Genomic DNA, 20643 nt, shown 5'->3' on the forward strand with positions numbered 1-20643 from the left:
TGGATTTGACTCCTGATGTCCCCTGCTAGCCGTGACTGAGCAGACAAGGAGCAGAAAGTCCCCAAAAGACGCTACTGGTAAGAGCTCCACTGGCAGGCCTGTCAGCATCTGCCTGTTGAAGGTGCCAACCCCCCACCTCACACGACCGGGACAGCCTTTGCTCTTTCTGACAGAACGGCGCAGGAGCCAAGGCTGTGCTTATTCTTACCCTGACCCTGGCAGGCTGGACTCAGTATGTCAGAGCTGATCCCAGTCGCCAAGGTCGTTTTCTCAAGGAGCATTGGTATGTGGTGCAGATACAGAGCACACAGCTGCCCTTCGCTCTCAAGAAATGGCAGTGCTGGCTCCCGCTCTCAAGAAATGGCAGTGCTGGCTCCCGAGCCTGTTACCGTGGAGACGAAGGGCAGTGGGCTCTGCGACCGCGCAGTTAATCTCACTCCGAACAGTAAACTGGCGCACAGATACGGACATGCATTTCTAATCGTGGTCTGGGAGAGGGCCATGCAGCCTCGGGGGTGAAAGAGGCCCTCCTCATTCTCTATATGTTTGTCTCCAAGTCAGGGAGGACACTGAACAGTCAAATGCCATTTACATTGCTCAGGCACTACCCAGCAATAGGAAACTGACCTTGAATCCAACAGTACACAGGAGAAATTCCACCCTGTGACAGCTCCGCTCTGTGCTTTAAGCATTCGTTTTTGCTCCTGTTTCCCTTGCCCACATTCCTCCTCCCTGACACACACACACAGGGAGATGGGGTGTTTTCATGCCTGTGCTATTACCATAGCAACAACTTCTCTTCTACCTGCAAGGGTGGAAGCCCTGCAGTGCTCTGTGCTGAGAACGCAAAGAGGGGACATGAAGGCTCTGTGCTCTGACACACACGCGCACACCACACACGCGCACACGCGATGCACATACATGCACATGTGACACAGGCACACTCCTCCAAGGACACTGCAGTGAGAACCAGTAAAACGAATTAAATTAAAATGTTGACACCTGGTCACACAATTAGTGGAAAGACAAAGGCGGCAAATGACTATAAAAAGATATTTTGTAGACATCAATTCTTGAGGGATTTTTAACGTGAGATTTCTAAAGACTTTGAATCAAAATGCGTCTCTCCTTTGATGAGGCCACAGGCACACACAAGAAAACCATTAAGTTATTTTAACAAAACATATGAAGGCACTAAACAAATAACTGTGGTTTCCAGAAAGATAGGCACTCAGAGCTTATGATCCCCATATGGTTTGTGAACAGGGCTAGGCTGTGGTGATAAGCAATGGCTCATGGTGGCCACAGAAACCATGAGAAAGGGTCAGAGTTTCAGCTTTAATAACATGCCCATCCAAGTCTGTTAAAAATTCAGTCTCTCTCCATACCACAGACAACATATCTTAGCAGAAACCCAGACAACAAAAGAGAGACAAGGAGGTATGTCCTTTCACTACAAGGACAGTGAAACTGTGATGTGAGCAGCACCGACTTCCGGGCCTGCCTGCTGCACTGGGGGGGGGTGGGGTCAAGACTCAAAGATCTGTACCTACCAAGAAGACAAAAAACAGGGGTGCCTGGGTGGCTCAGTGGGTTAAAGCCTCTGCCTTTGGCTCAGGTCATGATCTTGGGATCCTGGGATCGAGTCCCGCATGGGGCTCTCTGCTCAGCGGGGTGCCTGTTTCCTTCTCTCTCTCTCTGCCTGCCTCTCTGTCTACTTGTGATCTCTGCCTGTCAAATAAATAAATAAAATCTTAAAAAAAAAAAAAAGAAAAAGAAAAGACAAAAAACATAACCCATGTGTCATGGAGACAAACCATGGATTTTTTTTTGTTTTTAAAGATTTTATTTATTTATTTGACAGAGATCACAAGTGGGCAGAGAGGCAGGCAGAGAGAGAAGGAAGCAGGCTCCATGCCAAGCAAAGAGCCCGATGCGGGGCTCGATCCCTGGACTCCGAGATCATGACCTGAACTGAAGGCAGAGGCTTAAACCACTGAGCCACCCAGACGCCCCAAACCATGGATTTTTATCTTCACTGTGACTAATTCTGGGTTCTCTAGCAAAACGAATTATTGTTTTTCTAGGTCCTTCCCCTACACTCATCTCTTGAAATATTCCCTGAAATGCCAATCCTTTCAGAAAGGGATTAAAAAAAAAAAAAACAAAAAAACACCGAGAAACCCCAAAGGAGGGACACAGCAGTGCTGTGGACCAAATACTAAGACTCATGGGGCATAGGCAGCCTTCATCAGGACACGGCTCTCCCCACAGAAGCACGGCTCCTTCTCTGAACTTGAACAACGCGGGTTAAAGCAACAGTAGTCATTTCTTACAGAACATATTAGCACAAAATCTCGCTTAAAAAAACCTATCCTCTTTCCACTGTGGCACGCTAGTGAGAAAGGAGCTTTCTGAGTCCGTGATCTGAGAAGTTAAGGTATGCGAGAAGTCATCTTTTGGTCCCTAATGGGACGTTACATCTGCCCATCTTAGGGGAATTCCACACTATTTAGAAATATGGGACAATTTCCTCCTTTCTAGGAATTCCTCACCTGCGCACTGCTGGCGTCAGTCTCCACCTTCCCTGTGACCCAAGCCGTGCCAGGCACCGGAGCTGGCGCGGTCCCCGCTTACTCCCCCTTCCCCTCCTTGAGACACAGCCAACACTACACAGACTTCTCCCCACAGGTCTGTGAGGTAAGTGCAACCGGTCTCATTTTACAGATTTAAATACTGTGGCTCAGGGAGGGGGCGTATTTACCCTAAGTCACAAAGCCAAGAAGCCGAAGAGCTGGAACAAAAACCTGAGCCCGTTTAACATCAAAATCCGTCTTCTCCAGGACGCCAGGCTGTCTTCTGAGCCGCAGCGCAGGCAGCAGCCACGGGCTCCACACTATCTGCGGCTTCATGGCGCGCCCAGCTCAGCGCTGGGTCCAGAGCCCCACGCCAGCGAATGCTTCTCACACGGGGGTCTTCCAGAGAAGTCTCCAAATTCCGAACTTCCTAATAAAGCCCAACACAAGTGTGTGTTCCAAGCACTGCTGACGGCAGAGGAACACAAAGCCTCTTCCTTCGAACGGAGAGTTCTGTGATTTGTCTCCTGGAAGGTGGCAACATTTTAAGCATCTAGAGCAGCTTCCCCGGGTGAGAAAAGAAGTCCTGGAATGCTCTCTGGGGGTCAAGGCAGAGTCATGCCCATCTCCTGGGTGGGGTGGGGTTGGGGTGCGTGTCAAGGAAACGGGTGAATACCCAAGTCCACACTGACAGCTCAGCCTGCCTGGACCTCCTGGGCTCTGAAATGCGCTCGTCTGCGTGCTGGAGAGGCAGCGCCGACCCGAGTTCCCAGGGGAGAAGTGTGAGGGCTGCCCCGGCCTGCTGGAGCCCCCCCCCCACTGCCCCGCCGGTGCCCACTTACCATCCTCTCAGCCTCCTCAAAGGCAGGCCAGGAAGGGGAGGCACTTTTTTCACTTCTCAGTGCCCAGTGTCACGGGACAGAAAAGATTAAATATAGGAATAAAAACTACTCCCACAGGACCAAGGGGAAACGAAAAAACCGTTTTGTTTATATTAGCTTTTCTGTTTAACCTGTGTGTATACGCGTATGTATACCTGTGTGTATAAAGATTTTTATTTATTTGAGAGAGAGGGATTGAGAGAATGAGTGGGAGGAGGGGCAGAGGGAGAAGCAGAGCAGGGACCCTGACACAGGACATGATCCCAGGGATTATGACCTGAGCCCAAGGCAGACGCTTAACCAACTGAGCCACCTAGGTGTCCTATGTGTATGTACTTTTAAAGATTTTACATATTTTTTAAAAAGATTTTACTTATTTTACAGAGAGAGACACAGCGAGAGAGCGAACACAAGCAGGAGGAGTGGAAGAGGGAGAAACACCCCTGCTGAGCAGGGAGCCTCCTAGGACCTGAGCCGAAGGCAGACGCTTAAGGACTGAGCCACCCAGGCACCCCAGGATTTTGTATTTTTGAGCAACCTCTATACCCAACATGGGGACTGAACTCACAACCCCAAGACCAAGAGTTGCAAGTTCTACTGACTTAGCCTGCCAGGCGCACCCCTCTCCCACGTATACATTTTACCTTTCCTCCCCTTGAGTAGATCTCTCTCTCCTTTTCAGGTAAGTGCTGCAAACAACAGCAGCCACCGTATTTTATATGACTTTTACTGGGAAGGCAGTATAGGAGAAAAGGTAAACAATATTTGCCTTTTGTTGTTTTTATTCTTCTTGGGAACACACACACACACACACGCACATCCACTGAAAGAACCAGGCTCTCTAGTCACAGTGTTAGATGTGTGAAGATCTTAAGTAATGAAGTGTAACTGTCAACCAAAATCTTCCAAGGATCAAGAAGCCGATGATGAACACAAACACTGTGGCTGTTTGCTACAAGGGATTTTAAAAACTGGAAAATAACAAAAATATTAAGTTAAAAACAGAGTTAGATCCTGAAACCTCACTGTTACGATGCCAGTTCTGCTCCAGGACTGGAGGGAGGGCACCCACAGGGATGCTGCTTGAGATCTACTCTGGGACTGTGTCCCAGAGGGAAGCCTCCCTCTGGGTTCTCCTCATTGGGTAAATATTGTCCCTCCACTCCGCACCTTAGAGGTCACTTTTTAGGGTGGCTGGGAGAAATGCCGGGAGCTGAGAGCCCTGAAAGGCACCTACCCAACATGCCTGCATGCCACGCTGCCTGCGGTCTTAAACTATTCCGCCGGAACCCTCCGGCTCTGAAGGAAGTGACTCACCTTGTGAGCAGGGGCATGCCAAATCCCCGGGAGGGAATGCCCATCCCGCCTCACCCCACTCCTTTTGTGGACTTGAATGATGAAGCTTGGACTTCCACGCCAGAGAATGAGCGCTTACTCGGGGACTTAAAAAATCCTTTTGTAACCCAAACATTCGGTTCTTATCAACATAAGTTCCTGAATAAAGATCCTCCCTGACAGTGAGAACAAGAGGATCAAGCTTCATTCAGATCTACATAAATGTAAACGCCTGTGCTCAGCACAGGAGTCAGCTGACTGGCTGGGCCTCAAATTATAGTGCTGCTAATAAGTGCCAAGCGTCCACTGTCACAGCTGGAGCCGCCCTGGCACTGACAGCTGGTCCAGGCTCATTTACATTCTCTTCACGCAGCCATCCAGCTACGGTAGGCGGCCGCAGATGCTGGTTTTTTAGCAACAAACTGGTTCACTGCAGATGTGAATTCTGGTTATATTTCACTGCCGTGGAGTCAATAACACTGAACGCTACAAAGGACAGGATGGGGCCTGGAAACAGGAGAAAAAGAGGAGTACAGAAGAGACAAGAGAAACACAGGAAAGAAAGGTGAGAAAGACACAGGAAAGAAAACAAGTACAAGTCACACCAGGAAAAGACGTGTGATTGTCGAGCCACGCTCACCCTCTTGGTTTCACTAAGGAACGCCCAGCCAAGGGTCCGTCACAGTTCTTCAACTGAAGTCTTACCACCTGATAGGGCTCCCTCCCTTGGCAGTTACTTCATGAACAGTCTTAAACCTCCACCTTCTAGCTCGGGCTACCTTTCTGGAAAGCTCTACGTACAAAACTCTGAATTTATGGAGCAAAGCTAGGATTCTGGAAAAGTACAGAAAGACTCAACAGGGAAATTCTGACCCTCAGAATAAATATTCCAAATGCATCATTTTCAAATCTCCTTTTATCTGACACTCTGCAGTCCCATACCAAACACATTCAATTCATTCCTAAAAGCACCATGCTGAAAACAAACTGATGAATCCTTTATCTGCAAACACACAGGGCGCTGAGGGCCTTGACAAAAGCATTCCATCCTATCAATGAAACAAAGACTCTCTCCCCATTTCATCAAAGATACAGTATCTTATTCTCTTCAGGGATTTTAGAGGAATGATTCCAGGCATTCAAGCCCGCCTCTAGATAATGCATTAATATAAACGCCTCATCTCAGAGTGACAAGTTCCTGGAAATCTAACTGGAGTTTAGATTACTGGCAAAGACACTGCAATGAGGAAGCAGATGCCCTTAGTCTCACATGGGCCAAAAATCAGTTTGTGGCTCATTTCTTAAACATAAGCAATCCACAAGGATTAACGGCTGGTTTAGCCACCTAGCTGAAAAGAAACGATGTCATAAGGGGAATTCATTTAAGTGAAAAAGGTAAAAGCACAGGTTCTAAAATCACTGACATCTCTGATATTAAATTCCAAATGCACACAGTGGTTTGCTTTGGTACTGAGCCTAAAAGAATTCTGTTTACGAGACACAGTCTTGCTGACTGACATACTTCTGAAATGCTCAAGAGGAAAACCATTTCTCATGGAGTGTCAGTGCCACCTAGTGGTGACTCTCCATAGTGCCGAATAACGAGGGACCACCTTAGACCTAATTGTAAGCTGGCTCTCCCTTCCCCGTGAAGGACAGGGCAGGAACTTCCCAACCTGCTGTCTCTGCCTCAGGTTCCCAAGAGACAGTTTTTACTTTATTTTCCACGGTGGGCCAAACTCTGCAGACATTACCCAAAGGTGGAAACTGTCCAGAACATAGATGCTCTCATATGCAGGGAGGGTCAAGTTGTGAAGCACACTGTCATTGAGAAAGCCTTATGATGCATTTTCTTTACTGGAAAACATTACTAAGGGACACAAAAGGATCTGAAAAAACATAAGTACATGCTTTGAACCCATCAGGACTCACTTTAATGGTAATTATTTCCCTAAACTCATCTATGAATTTGACAAGACTACAGCAAAATGCTGTCAGCATTCTCTAACTCCTGTTACCTACTTCTTAGATGGCCTGCCGGAAGCTTTCCGTGCTCCCATATGTGTTCCCTGTCCCCAGGGCTCCCTCTTTCCAATGCTTCTTACTCCTGACTACAGAATTTTCCTCTAGCCTGCCTCATGTTCCTGACTCCAGTCACTTTCTAAGTAATTACTGAGCACCTATGTGCCAGGCAAACATACATATGCTGAACACCTCCAGCCTCAAAACTCTACATGTCTAAAACAGAACCAACCAACCTTCTCTCCTGGAATCTTTTTCTATTCTTTTCTTCCTTTTTTTAAGAGAGGGGAGGGGAGAGAATCCTAAGCAGGCTCCTGGCACAGTGTGTAGCCCAACACGGGACAGAATCTCATGACCTCGAGGACACGACCTGAGCCAGTGTCTGACGCTCAGCTAACTGAGCCGTCAAGTGTCTGACGCTCAGCTAACTGAGTTACGCAGGCGCCCCTCTTTGTCTACTCAATTTGCAACTGCACGTGAATAGCATCATCACCCACTTACCGCCTAAACCAGAGAAGTGAGTCATCTGGACTTCTCCCTACCCCACCAGCCAGAGTGTGTCCTTCGAATCCTATCTCCCCATTATCCTTCAAATCTGTTCCTTTTCTCCACCCCCATCATCTGTTTTGGTTCTCAAGATCTGTACCAGTCAGGACATGCTAGGTTATGCTGTTGGAACTAACTCAAACTTCAGTAGCTCCAAACAGAGACTTACTTCTACATGTCCATCTTGGCAGAAGGAAGGGACAAGGAACCATTTAGCTCTCTTTTTCGTTGGGTTAAAAAAAAAACCCCACAATACACGAAATCTACCCTATGAACAAATCTGAAAGTGTATAGTACAGTACTGCTAACTACATATGCACTAGTGTACAGCAGATCTCAGGAAGTTTTGCATCCCGGGTGACCAAAATTTCACAGCCATTGCATGGCAGTTCTCTGTTCCCGCCTCCCCTAGCCCCTGGCGACCACCATTCTCTTTCCGGCTTCTGTAAGTGACTACTACCTGCAGTAAGGGATCACACAGGATTTGTCTTGCTGTGATAGGCTTATCTCACTAGCATCATGTTCTCAAGGTTCACCCATGTTGTAGCATGACAGGACTTCTTTCTTTCAAAATCCTGATTACTATTCCATTGTATGGAAAGACATTTCCTTTAGCCATTCATCCATGGATAGACATGCTGCTTTTATGTCTTGGCTACTATGAACAACAACGTAATGAACGAGAGCACAAACAGCTCTCCAAGATCCCATTTTCAATGGAAAAATATTCAGAAGCAGGATCACTAGATTGTATGGTACTTATGTTTTTTAATTAAAAAAAAAAAAAAAAAAGAGCCCAATGTGGGGCTTGAACTCACAACCCTGAGATCAAGATAGAAGCTTAGATCAAGAATCAGATGCTTAACCAACTAAGTTATGCAGGTGCCCCAAGATTTTTATTTCTAAGTGATCTGCATGCCTAATGTGGGGCTGGCATTTACCACCCTGAGATCAAGAGTCACACGCTCCACCAACAGAGCCAGCCAGCTGCCCGTATTTTTAATTTTTAGTTTCCATAGGGGATATACTGCTTTACATTTTCATCAGCAATGTACAACAGTTTCAAATTCTTCACATCCTTATCAACACTATTTCCTTTCCCCCCTTTTTGTGTCAGTGAGCGTCCTAGTAGATATGAGACAAACTCACTGTGGCTCTGATTTGCATTTCTTGGACGAGTGGTGCGGAGTGCCTTTTCATATACCTGCTGACCATCTGCGTGTCCTCTTTGAAGAAATGTCTATTTGAATCCTTTGCCCATTTCTTAATTAACTTATTTCTGTCACTGAGTTATAGGAATTCCTGTGTATTACTGATATTAACACTTTACCAGAGAAATAATCTGGAAATACTTTCTCCCATTCCACAGGCTACCTTTTCATTGATGATGGTCTCCTTTGCTGTGCAAAGGATTTTCAGTCTGATGCAGTCCTATTGGTCTATTTTGGTTTTTGTTGTCTGTGCCTTCGTTATATCCACGAAATCACTGCAAAGACCAGTATTAGGAAGCTTTGTATGTTTTCTTCCAGGAATTTTAGATTGTGTGTTTCAGTTTTTATTCCATTTTGAGTTGATCTCTGTGGTGTTTCTGCAGGCAGTCATCCAGTTTGCCTGGCACCATTTGTGGAGCAGAACGACCTTTCCCACTGTGTAATCTTGATGCCCCTGACTGCGTAGGTATGGGCTTCCTTCTGGGCTCTTTGTTTTTTCCACTGGTTTGTAGGTCTGTTTTCATACCACTACCATTCTGTTTTGGTTACTATAACTCTGTACTATGCTTTGAAGCCAGGGAAGTATGAGCCATCTGGCTTTGTTCTTTCTCAAGACTGTTTTTGGCTTATACAGATTTTTGGATCGTTTTTTCTGTTTCTTCAAAAAAAAAAAAAAAAAAAAACCAACCAAACAAACAAACCAAAAAAACCAGCTGGGATTTTCATAGAAATTGTGATTAAATCTGTTAAGTGGCACTGGGCAGGTACGACATTTTAACAATATTAACTCTCCCTTATACCGTGTGGATTCATTTCAATTGGGGCCTATTTGGCTTCTTGAATCTGGATATCCATTTTCCTTTCCCACACTGTAGAAGTTTTAGAATCTGATTTTTTTCAAATAAGCCTTCTGTCTCTTCCTTTCTTCTCCCGAAACTCTTACAGCACACACACTGATTCACTTAATCGTGTCCCTCCCACTGGTGCCTCAAGCTTTCCTTATTCTTCATTCTTTTTTTCCTTTCTGTTCTTCTGCCTAGATAATTTAAAATTGTCAGGTAATTCACATACCTCCTTTTCTTTAGTGTCCTTTCTGGATATCTACTCTGTTCCTTTGGTTGGATTGTATTTCTTCCTGTGCCTTGTTGCTCTGTGGCAGGATCCACACATTTGAAGAAACGGTCCCTGGCTTTGCAAAGGGAAAGACCTTTACCAGTCAACCTAGCTATAGATTCTGGGAACCTTTGGAAGTGTCTTCTTTGGACTTAACAAATGTAAATTCCCAATTAGAGAAGTTTTGCAGTTTTGCTGGCTTATTTTCAGGAGCTTATAAATCTCTTTTATAAATCTTTTATAAATATTTATAAATCTCTGGTGTCTGCCTACAGTACTGCAGGACTGCTATAAGCAGTCCACCTTCTTTTTGTTCTTAGCAGCCCCCAGTTATCTACATCTCATCAGTGCTGAGGCGGGCAAGAGAAACCAGTCCCTTCAAAAACCTCTTCCCCCAAGAAGCTAGAACGCTGGGTGCATGCTCCACTCTTCCCTTCTTCAAGGGAGAAGCTGCCAAACCATATCAACCGCTGTCTCTGTCTGAACCGTGGGTCCTCTGGGGCAGCAGCGAGCCTCCCAGCTTTAGTGTTCCCGGCATCTGGGGTCTGCCGGGTCCTGTCAGTGCAGTGAGTCAGGTGAGACAATAACCAGCCCTTTAGGCAGTACTCCCAAAGTCAGAACACCGGACCTATGCTTCAACTCTTACCCTCCTTAGGCAGAAGCAAGGAGTTGGGGATTTTCTCCAATTCTTTCCACACTAAACTGAGGGGAAGGGCAGTGGTGAGCAAGTGTATGTCAGCTTAAAATGTTGCCTTTGGGGGTACCTGGCACCTCAGTCAGTAGAACATGTGACCCTTGAATCTCTGGGTCTTGAGTTCAAGCCCCGTGTTGGGTATAGAACTTACTTAAATAAGTAAATAAATAAAATGCTGCCTTTGTTCTCAGCAATCTCCAACCTGGTGCCCCACCCTGTCAATGCTTAGTGTCAGGAAAGACCAAAGCCAGCCCCTTGGGTAGCTGCTCAAGAAGTCGGAATGCTAGATTATGTTCAAGTCTTCCCTCTCCCTCCCTCTGGGGGGAAGCTAGGATTTAGGGGTTTCCTGCATGTGCAGATGGGAGCGTCTCGGGCAAGTGAGTTTCATGAATTTTCCTACAGGCTTCAAGGGAGCCAGCTTTGCAATGTCTGGAATGCAGGAGCCTCTTAATTGGTTTCTAAGTTTCTCATAAAGGGAGCTGGTCTGTGTACTATTGATCAGTGTATCTGTAGGGGGCTGGGGAATGAAGGTCTGGGGCTGCTTACTTGTTGACATCACCCCAAATCAGGTTTTTACCACTTCTTCTCCAAGTGACTGACTTCATCCACACTGACATTTCACTGACCAAAAGAAGCTACATGGCCACCTCCAAGTTCAAGAAGATATGTATATCCCTTTCACGGAGAGGAAGCTGAATATTTGATGTTTCTACTTCAGACACTTTCACTGACTTCACAGGTTGATGTTCTGAAGACACTAACAGGACACTGTTTCAGACTCACATATGCCCATATGACTGCCTGTTACTGTTTCCGGAGAATACTGACCTCACCTTCTCTTTGGCCTTCCAAACTGTCTATGAGCAGTTTTATTGGGAGTCTAATCTGGAATTCTCAGAGGAAATGTAGTTCCCAGCTCCATCTTAGCAATTCCTGGAGACTCCACAGGAGGTGGCAGTGACGGGGGTCTCTGACCTGGCCTCCAGCAGCCAAGGAACTCTCCCTGGTATCTCAGTCCCCCTGTCGTCCGCCCTCTGCCACCTCAGACTGGTGTTCAAGACCTGCATAACCTGGCCTCACCAGCTTGTGAGCCTTCAGGACTACTGATCTTCAGACCTACAACATTCCAGCATCTCTACTTTTCCCCCACTCTCCGCTTTGTTCCCTTGGCTATTGCCTCCCCAGGCATTCCAGTGCTGGGCGCTCGGGGGGCACACATGGCAGTCAGGGGCTCCACTTAGTTCCAAAAGCCAGATACTGTTGGGACAATTGTTACAGCAAAAGCCTTAGGGTGGGACACGTAAGTTCTAAGAATATACTCAGGTTTTACAAAGAAATGTGAATGCTGAAAACAAAAGGAATAAAATTTAGTCCATTAGTTTGGTTTCTTCCTCCTTTCCCAATGACTACTTTCATTTCTTCACTCCTGCAACAAGGCAGAGATATTATAATGTTCAACTCTGGCCATGATATTTTATTTATTTATTTTATTTATTTATTTATTTATAAAGATTTTATTTATTTGACAGAGAGAAATCACAAGTAGACGGAGAGGCAGGCAGAGAGAGAGAGAGGGAAGCAGGCTCCCCGCTGAGCAGAGAGCCCGATGCGGGGCTCGATCCCAGGATCCTGAGATCATGACCCGAGCCAAAGGCAGCGGCTTAACCCACTGAGCCACCCAGGCGCCCCATGATATTTTCTTTTAAAGATCTTATTTATTTATTTGAGAGAGCGCATGAGCACAGGCAGGAAGGGGGCTTGAGGGAGAGAGAAGCAGATGCCCTGCTGAGCAGGGAGCCCGACGACACAGGGCTCAATCCCAGGACCCTGAGATCACAACCTGAGCCAAAGGCAGACGCTTCACCTACTGAGCCACCCAGGCACCCTGGTCATGCTATTTTAGGAAAATGGCTTAAAACATACTTGTTGAGGTTGATGCTAGGCATTTAAAAACTCTTAGTGGCTTCTAAATAGCTGACACATTTGAAGATGTTCTTAGCTCACAGTGCAGTCTAGTTACAAAGAAGATTTTCAGTAGCAAGATGACTGGACGGCTTTGGCACCCAACACAATCAATTCTTATAAGAACAGTTAGTGAATAATCTACTAGATGCGACAGAAATGCCATCATGATGCCCAGGCCTTTATCCCTTCACATTTTACATCACAACATATGCCCTCACAAGAAGGCCTCCAACAGGTGACTGGAATTCCACGGTTGGCCCCTATTTCTGCAACCATGTCAACCATGATTCACTAAGTACCTAACTTCATTTGCTTTCATGAAAAGGAGAGCACACAAATCCTTCTCACAGGTCAAAAGGCAGATAACCAGCAGTTACCTGGCCATCAGTGTAGTCTGTAACATCAAAATCTAGAAAACGAATCTAGAAAAAATATGCTTCCCTACCTTCCGGCAGCGAGGATTGGGACAACTGAACCTCTTCACATCACTGTCCAACAGAGCAGGAAAGCTGCAGGAGGGGCACCTACAATCAAAACAGCAGAAGGAATAGTACTCAGAATATTAAATTGATTTCATGTTCATAATAACATAGAGTTTTATTTTTTGTTGGTTTTTGTTGTTGTTCTTACTTCTTTTTTAAAGTAGAGCTTAGGGGCACCTGAGTGGCTCAGTGGGTTAAAGCCTCTGCTTTCGGCTCAGGTCATGATCCCAAAGTTCTGGGATCAAGTCCCACATTGGGCTCTCTGCTCAGCAGGGAGCCTGCTTCCTCCTCTCTCTGCCTGCCTCTCTGCCTACTTGTGATCTCTGACTGTCAAATAAATAAATAAAATCTTTAATAAAATAAAATAAAATAAAATAAACACATAAAATAAAATAAAACACAGACTGAGGCTCTCCTTTGTGCTGGCTCTTACCAGGAAATGCAGGTGCCATTTTGGGTCCTGCCTCAGTGCAAACCGCTCAATCAACATAGAGCCCTACCTCTGTGAGAACTTCTTGCCCATGTCACCCTTCCTCCATCCTCCAACCCAATGTGTAATGACTGTACCTAAAAGCCAAGTGATTAAGAGGTACCAAGGAATGTGAGTAAAAATGTGAAATGTGGATTTTCCCATTAATAAAATTATCCCCTTATTCTTCAGAAGACCAGAAGACCTGGAAAATCCAGCTTTGTTAGAGATTGTCACTGTCTAATGAAAGTGTTCAGGCAGTCTCCATAATGGAGAATGAGACAGACGACACTCTCCAATTCTGAGAACTCACCTGACAAGCTCATCGGCGTAAGCTGCAGCAACTTCTTCTTCGGCTTTCCGCTCGTAGTATTTATACAGGATGGTCTGGGGAAGCACCTTCTCCAGCTCACTGGTTGGGAACGAACATGTGCAACTGCCTTCCATGCAGCTGAGTTCTGACTGGAATTATAAGGGCAGGAGGCAAAAAAAAAAAAAAAAAAAAAAAAAAAAAAAGGTAAAATTAAATTAAAAAAGAAAGAAGGAAAGAAAAAAAACTCAACCAAATTTTTAGAAAAACAAGTGTCTCAGGGGTTTAATGCATCCCTCAACAGGAAGCAGACAAACAGTGGTTAAGAAAGAGGCCATGCTCAAAACAAGGAAACCATGATAAAACCCCACAAAGTCCATCTATGATAAAGCACCATAGGGCTTCTATCAGTCCGAACCACAGCAAGGTGCAGAGCAACAAGGAAGGAAGGTCTGAAAAGGTGGTTTTTGTGAGAAGTGAGTTGATTTTCTCCAGAGACTCTAAAAAGGCTGGATGTCTAGATCTCAAGGAAGGCAGAAGGCGAGTGATAGAAGAGGGGACAGGAACACAGACTAAAACCAAGGGGATTGTTTAAGAAGCCTCTATCTTGATCCTAACCCCATCAGATAGAGTCAAGGGACTAACTCTTCCAAGAAAAAGGAAGACAGCCTCCAAGACAGCTGCCCCAGTGGGCGCTGGCCGTCATCTTCAAAAGCCATCAGCAGATGTCCTTCCCAAGCCACATCAGTCTCACTTCTTCTTCTGCCTCTCTCATCCATTTTTAAGGATGCTTGTGATTACATTGGGCCACCTAGATAATCCAGGATACTCTCCCCGTTTCAAGGCTACCCGACTAGCAACCTTAATTAATTCTCCTCTGTCATGTAAGGTAACTAACCACAGGTTCTGGGAGGAGGATGGGGACATCTCTGGGGGACAATTATTCTGCTTATAATGGTTACTCCAATCTTCACGAAAACTGCAACTGACTTTAGAATAACTGATGTTGAATGATTACTGGTCAGTTATTTATGAAGAGTAATTCTGGTTTTTAGCATTCTTTTTTTCCTTCCTTTTTTTTTTTTTTTTTAAGATTTTATTTATTTATCAGAGAGAGAGAGAGAGCGAGCGAGCACAGGCAGACAGAATGGCAGGCAGAGGCAGAGGGAGAAGCAGGCTCCCTGATGAGCAAGGAGCCCAATGTGGGACTCGATCCCAGGACGCTGGGATCATGACCTGAGCCGAAGGCAGCTGCTTAACCAACTGAGCCACCCAGACATCCCGGTTTTTAGCATTCATTTTTTTTGAATTATTTATTATTATTTTTTAAAGATTTTATTTATTTACTTGACAGAGAGAGATCACAAGTAGGCAGAGAGAGAGAGGAGGAAGCAGGCTCCCCACTGAGCAGAGAGCCTGATACGGGGCTCGATCCCAGGACTCTGAGATCATGACCTGAGCCGAAGGCAGCGGCTTAACCCACTGAGCCACCCAGGCGCCCCGGTTTTAAGCATTCTTTAAGACAAAACAAAACACCAGCTTGGGTCGTGGTCTCAGGGTCCTGGGATTGAGTCCCGCATCGGGCTCTCTGCTCAGCGGGGAGCCTGCTTCCCTCTCTCTCTCTGCCTGCCTCTCCATCTACTTGTGATTTCTCTCTGTCAAATAAATACATAAAAAAAAAAAAAAAAATCTTAAAAAAAAAAAACAACCCCCCCCCCCACCTTTTTGTATTATATTATGCTGGTATCAATAGACACTAACTTCAGACAGAGAAATATGATCTTCGACAGTTACTTTTTTAAAAGCTTTTAGTTCTTTTTTGGTCTATTTTTAAAGTTCACTTATTTACTTTTAAGTAGTCCCTACACTCAACGTAGGGCTTGAACTCATGACCCCCAAATGAAGAGTCACATGCTATTCTGACTGAACCAGCCAGGCATCCCAATAGTTATTCATTTAACTACAACTATAAAATCCTTCAAAAATTTTGTGTACAAAAAGCCCAACAATGCACTCTCATTCAAACAGCTGTAAGGATCTCATTTTTATTACAAAAAGGTTCGATAAGGGGGGGCTCCTGGGTGGCTCAATGGGTTAAGCCTCTGCCTTTGGCTCAGGTCATGACCTCAGGGTCCTGGGATCGAGCCCCACGTCGGGCTCTCTGCTCAGCAGGGAGCCTGCTTCCTCCTCTCTCTGCCTGCCTCTCTGCCTACTTGTGATCTCTGTCAAATACATAAATAAAATCTTAAAAAAAAAAGATTCAATGAGTGAAGAAGTTGTGGTGCTCCTGGAGTAGGCATGGGGGCACAGAGGAACAGTGCCATTCCAAGAAGAAATCTGCTCTGCTTTACAACCAACAGAATCACACTAGCCAGGCATTGTCTAGGAATCACACACTTACCAGCATGTCTCAAAAGCTCTACCTCACCCCAGAAAGGGCAATTCCACGAGGCATTTACACTCGTCTATAGATGTCTCAGACTCTGTAAACATTTCCTGTGTGTGCGGACATATTCCGTTGAATCTTACCTTTCCAGATCCAAAGACTGCTTCTTGGGCGTATCTGATGAGACATTCTTTGCAGAACAAGTGAGCATCCGCACACTGAGTGAGCTCCTCGAATGGAAACTCCCCGTAGCAGCAGCGGCACTCAATCAGCTGGCCGTCCTGTGGGCCGTCGGAGACACATGAGATGCTAAGCACTGAAGCAGAGGAGCAGCTAGATTTCATATTCCCCCATTTCCAAACACATGCTGAGGTCAGAAGTCACCTCTAGAAGCCCTAAGACAACGAAGAGCTGTTTTCGGCTCTGTAAATCTAGCTTGAGGTGCTAGTATAAATACCAATACATAACTAAAGACAGTGAGAATTTTCATGGGTTTTTATTCTTTGGAGTCATCCTTTGTATAAAGTGATTTTATCATGAGCTCTATGGTGTCAGCAGAACTATAACATCTATACTCAGATGGTAATAGGACTGAGAGTCAGGAAGTGGCATAAAGGATGTCATCCCAAAAAGGCTCTGATGTTGGACTTTGTTCTCCCTGTTAGAAAACAGGTGTGTAAGGGGGTTGTGTCTCAACCCACACTGTATCTCACTAGACTACAAAGCCAGCTAGAGCAGCAACCCCCCGTACTGTGAACACCAGCAAACCTGCTCTTCCCACTGGCAGAGCCAGACCCAGCCCCCAGGCCATCCCCACCTAGAAAAGGCTGCAAGGTAAGGATGGCAGAGCATGGAGAAGAGCCACCTGGTCCTGAGGTTAAACACGACATCTTTTCCTTCTAACTTTTTGAGAACAGAATTCTGAATTTTCCTCTAAAAGTCTATTTGATGGATTCTAGGAAATGCTTTTTGATTTTTTTTTTTTTTTTTTTTTAAGAGCGACAACTATGTCGTCATCTGTGCTTCAATTCTGATCCAGTCTGGGATCAGGAGCACCCACGATGGTTCAAGCATCCACAGTAAGTTGGCTAAACCATAAGCCCAGCAGATGAACAGGGAGTCAAACGGACACCAATTTGCCACCAGGAAATGTGATAAAGAAAACAGGTCATGTAAATACCCAGAATAAGTGAATTAGTGCAATTTCAAACTACCTTTTGATACTGCTCTTCATTCATCTGGAGGGCAAGCAAAAAGTCTTCATGCTGAAGAATAAAAGTAATACAAGCAGATACAAAGTTACCAAAGTTAACACAAACATTTAGCATTTATTTCCATGGACGTAAAAGAACTCAATTATGAATAATGATCTCTTCAGTTACAGTTTAGTAGTTTAAAAAGCTACCTCAGAGTAAATTTAAAATCCATGAGAAAGCTAAATATAAAACAGGAAACCAAGCAAATACTAGAAAATATAAGAGAAGCTTTCTTGAATCTCACTCAAACCGCAGAAGGAATAAGTGAAAAGTATATAGAAACACTTTTGAATAGCAAAGAATAGCACAAACAAACAATAAACCAAACGGTAAAAAACAAGTTTAACAACATCTTTTGTCGGTGAGGCGGGTGACCCGTGCACTGCTGCACACTGCTCAGAATGCGAACCAATGCAAGCGCTATGGACGAGACCTGGCACTATGTAACACATTACCTACATATTTAGGTACTTTGATTCACCTGAGGCACTTCTAGGGATGTATCCCAAAGATACTAGGGGGCAGAAGTAGGAAATACGGGATGCTCAGGGTTATTCACCATGGCACTATTTCTAATAGCAAAAACAATGGAACCACCCTGGACGTCCATCAAGGAGAATAACCAAATCCACACCGCTACTGCAAACAATGGCACACAAAGCAGTTTTATTTTAATTTTTATTTTTTTAAAGATTTTTATTTATTGATTTGACAGAGAGAGAGAGAAAGCACAAAAGCAGGGGGAGCTGCAGACAGGAGAGGGAGAAACAGGCTCCCTGCTGAGCAGGGAGCCCAATCCGGGACTCGATCCCAGGACCCTGGGATCATGGCCTGAGTTGAAGGCAGCAGTTTAACCGACTGAGCTACCCAGGCATCCCTTATTACTTATTTTTTTGAAAGCAAGCGAGTGAGCGCACACGCACACACATGCAGTGAGGGGAAGGAGGGAGAGGAGACAGTTTCAAGCAAGGCCCATGCCCAGTGCAGAGGGTGAGGCGGGGCTCACACTCAAGACCTGAGATCACAGTGTGAGACAGGCTTAAGGGACTGAGCTACCCAGGCGCCCCTCATCAAAGGCATTTTTAGGTAACATGGACTTCTTTTTTAGATTATTTTTCTTTTTAATTTGACAGAGATCACAAGTAGGCGAGAGGCAGGCAGAGAGAAAAGAGAGAGCAGGCTCCTTGCTGAGCAGAGAGCCTGATGTGGGGCTCGATTCCAGGACCCTGAGATCATAACCCAAGCCGAAGGCAGAGGCTTAACCCACTGAGCCACCCAGGTGCCCCTCACAGACTTCTTTTTTAAACGTTGAGTGCAGGGGCGCCTGGGTAGCTCAGTGGGTTAAATACGTATTAATACGTAGTAAACACATAGTAAATACGTAGTAAACCACCAGTATATCTACCATCAGTGTATCTATCAGGTCGCCCTGCACACTTGACAGTTTATTTGGAAGAACTGAAGAGCTTCGTAGGCTCTCTCTCTGGTTGTTCTCCATTACTAAAGGCTGAGGGAGGTGAAATACACATGCTCACCAAGCTCCAAATTAAATTCTTAACATGCATCTAATTTATAAAATGGTGACCTTTAGTCAATATCCTTACAAACCCAGTTTTTTTTTTTTTTTTTTAAAGTTTATTAGTTTATTTAAACCAATTGCTTCAAAGACAACAGAAATCTTCAAGGATAGTTTTATACTAAGCCCTAAGAGCAAACCAGAATGTCAGAAACACAACCCAAACCCATCCTCCTACCTCTGCCATTTCTTTGATTTTCTGCTCATAGAACTCCTGCTCTTGCTGCACAGCCGGAAGAAGGGCACGTCGGTCGTAGGACCTACAATGTCGCCGCTTATTTTCCAGAAAGAACATCCTCTTTTCTATTTTTATGTCACCTAGGAGGCATATGACAATGCAAAATCATGCAGACAACTGTTGTGAGGAATCCAGGGTGTCCCTTCCAGGCTCCTGTGGCTCAGTCCCCCACGTATCCCCCAACAGTACATTTCTGACTCCAATAATGTAGTCTATGTTCAGGAAAATTCAGCCCCTTACCATTCCCTAACTTATCATGCATATATTTTGACTTTCATTTTCTTCTTTCTTGTTACGCTCCAAATGGAAGGTCCCTCCTATCCTGGCAGTATGGCACCGTGTGAATATACCACACAGCATTATTCATTCTACTAAAGACAGCTGGGTTTACAGTTCTGGGTTACTGTGAACAGGGCTGTTGAATGTGTCTGCAATTCAGCAGAGCACACATAAGGGAGTGGGAACGCTGGATCAGAGATAGGCATATTCGCAGCGTCAGAAAATAGTGCCAGGTTTCCAAAGCAGTTGTGTCAATTTACACGCTCCCTCCACTGGCAGTGTGTCATACCATGTCCCTATCACCTGTAACTGGCAGTTTGTAATCATAGCCATTCTGGTAAGGCAACATGTGTCTGATGAATGTTTTTTTAAACTTTTTACTTTGAAAACCTTCATTACAGAAAAGCTGGAAGAGCAGCACCTAAATCTACAATAAGTAACAAATATTTAGAGTAAAAGATAACAGAATGATAAATATCAGACAACGCTACTGGCCTATTCAGCTTTTTTATTTCTGTGCATTTGGTAATTTATGTTTTCTAGAAAACTGTCTGTTCTACCCAGATAATCTACTCATTCTCTAAAGTCTCTTCTTCATAGTCTCTTCCTTTTGGCTTTCTCAAGATTTACTCTATTAGGTTCCTGACACTTCACCCACTTACTCTCTTCAAAAATTTTGGCTAGTCCAGTACCTTGCCTTTCCATAAGAATTCTAGGATAAACTTTCCTATAGCCACCAGAAAGTTTTGCTGGGAACTATGAATCAATTTGGGGAGGACTGACATCCTTACAATGCTGGATTTTCCTGTCCATGATCACAAAACAGGTCTCCACTGACATCTACCTTTGGTTTCTTTCTTCAGTGTTTTCCAGTTTTTTGTTTTTTTAAATCACAAGTCTTATACATGTTTTGTTAGCTTTAAACCAAACATTAAATAATGGGAGAGGCAGTAATTTTAAATAGTATTGTACTGCGATTTCCACATGCTGATTACCAGTATGTAGAAATATCAGTTTTTCCAGATTGACCTTGTACCTTGCAATGACACTGAACTTATTTAATGATTGTGGAAGATGTATTTTTGGTAGATTCCTTGGAGTTTTGTCATTGGCTATAACTTCCAATTCATGTTGAACAGCAGTAAACAGATGGCATCCTTCCCCCACTACTGACTGAGGGGAAAAGGATTCACCATTAAATATAACATTAGCTTTAGATTTTCTTAAAGATGTTATCAAGTTGAAGAAGCTCTTCTCAAGTTCCTAATTTCCTGAGTTTTAATCATGATTAGGTGTTAAATACT

General features: G+C 44.7%; 1 protein-coding gene across 6 annotated transcripts in view; it reads right to left on the reverse strand.

Moving 5' to 3' along the window:
• RNF216 (ring finger protein 216) overlaps positions 1 to 20643 on the reverse strand; it is a 142411-nt gene that overhangs the window by 70550 nt on the left and 51218 nt on the right. For all 6 annotated transcript variants that reach the window (XM_059155653.1, XM_059155655.1, XM_059155656.1 and 3 more), the window contains 5 exons: positions 19001 to 19140; positions 17205 to 17255; positions 16134 to 16271; positions 13608 to 13756; positions 12789 to 12867 (listed from right to left, as the gene is read on the reverse strand). In XM_059155653.1, coding sequence (XP_059011636.1) covers positions 12789 to 12867; positions 13608 to 13756; positions 16134 to 16271; positions 17205 to 17255; positions 19001 to 19140 — 557 coding nt within the window. The remainder of the gene's footprint in view (positions 1 to 12788; positions 12868 to 13607; positions 13757 to 16133; positions 16272 to 17204; positions 17256 to 19000; positions 19141 to 20643) is intronic.

The sequence above is a fragment of the Mustela lutreola genome, chromosome 17 (assembly GCF_030435805.1).
Source record: "Mustela lutreola isolate mMusLut2 chromosome 17, mMusLut2.pri, whole genome shotgun sequence".
In the NCBI taxonomy this organism is placed as follows: domain Eukaryota; kingdom Metazoa; phylum Chordata; class Mammalia; order Carnivora; family Mustelidae; genus Mustela; species Mustela lutreola.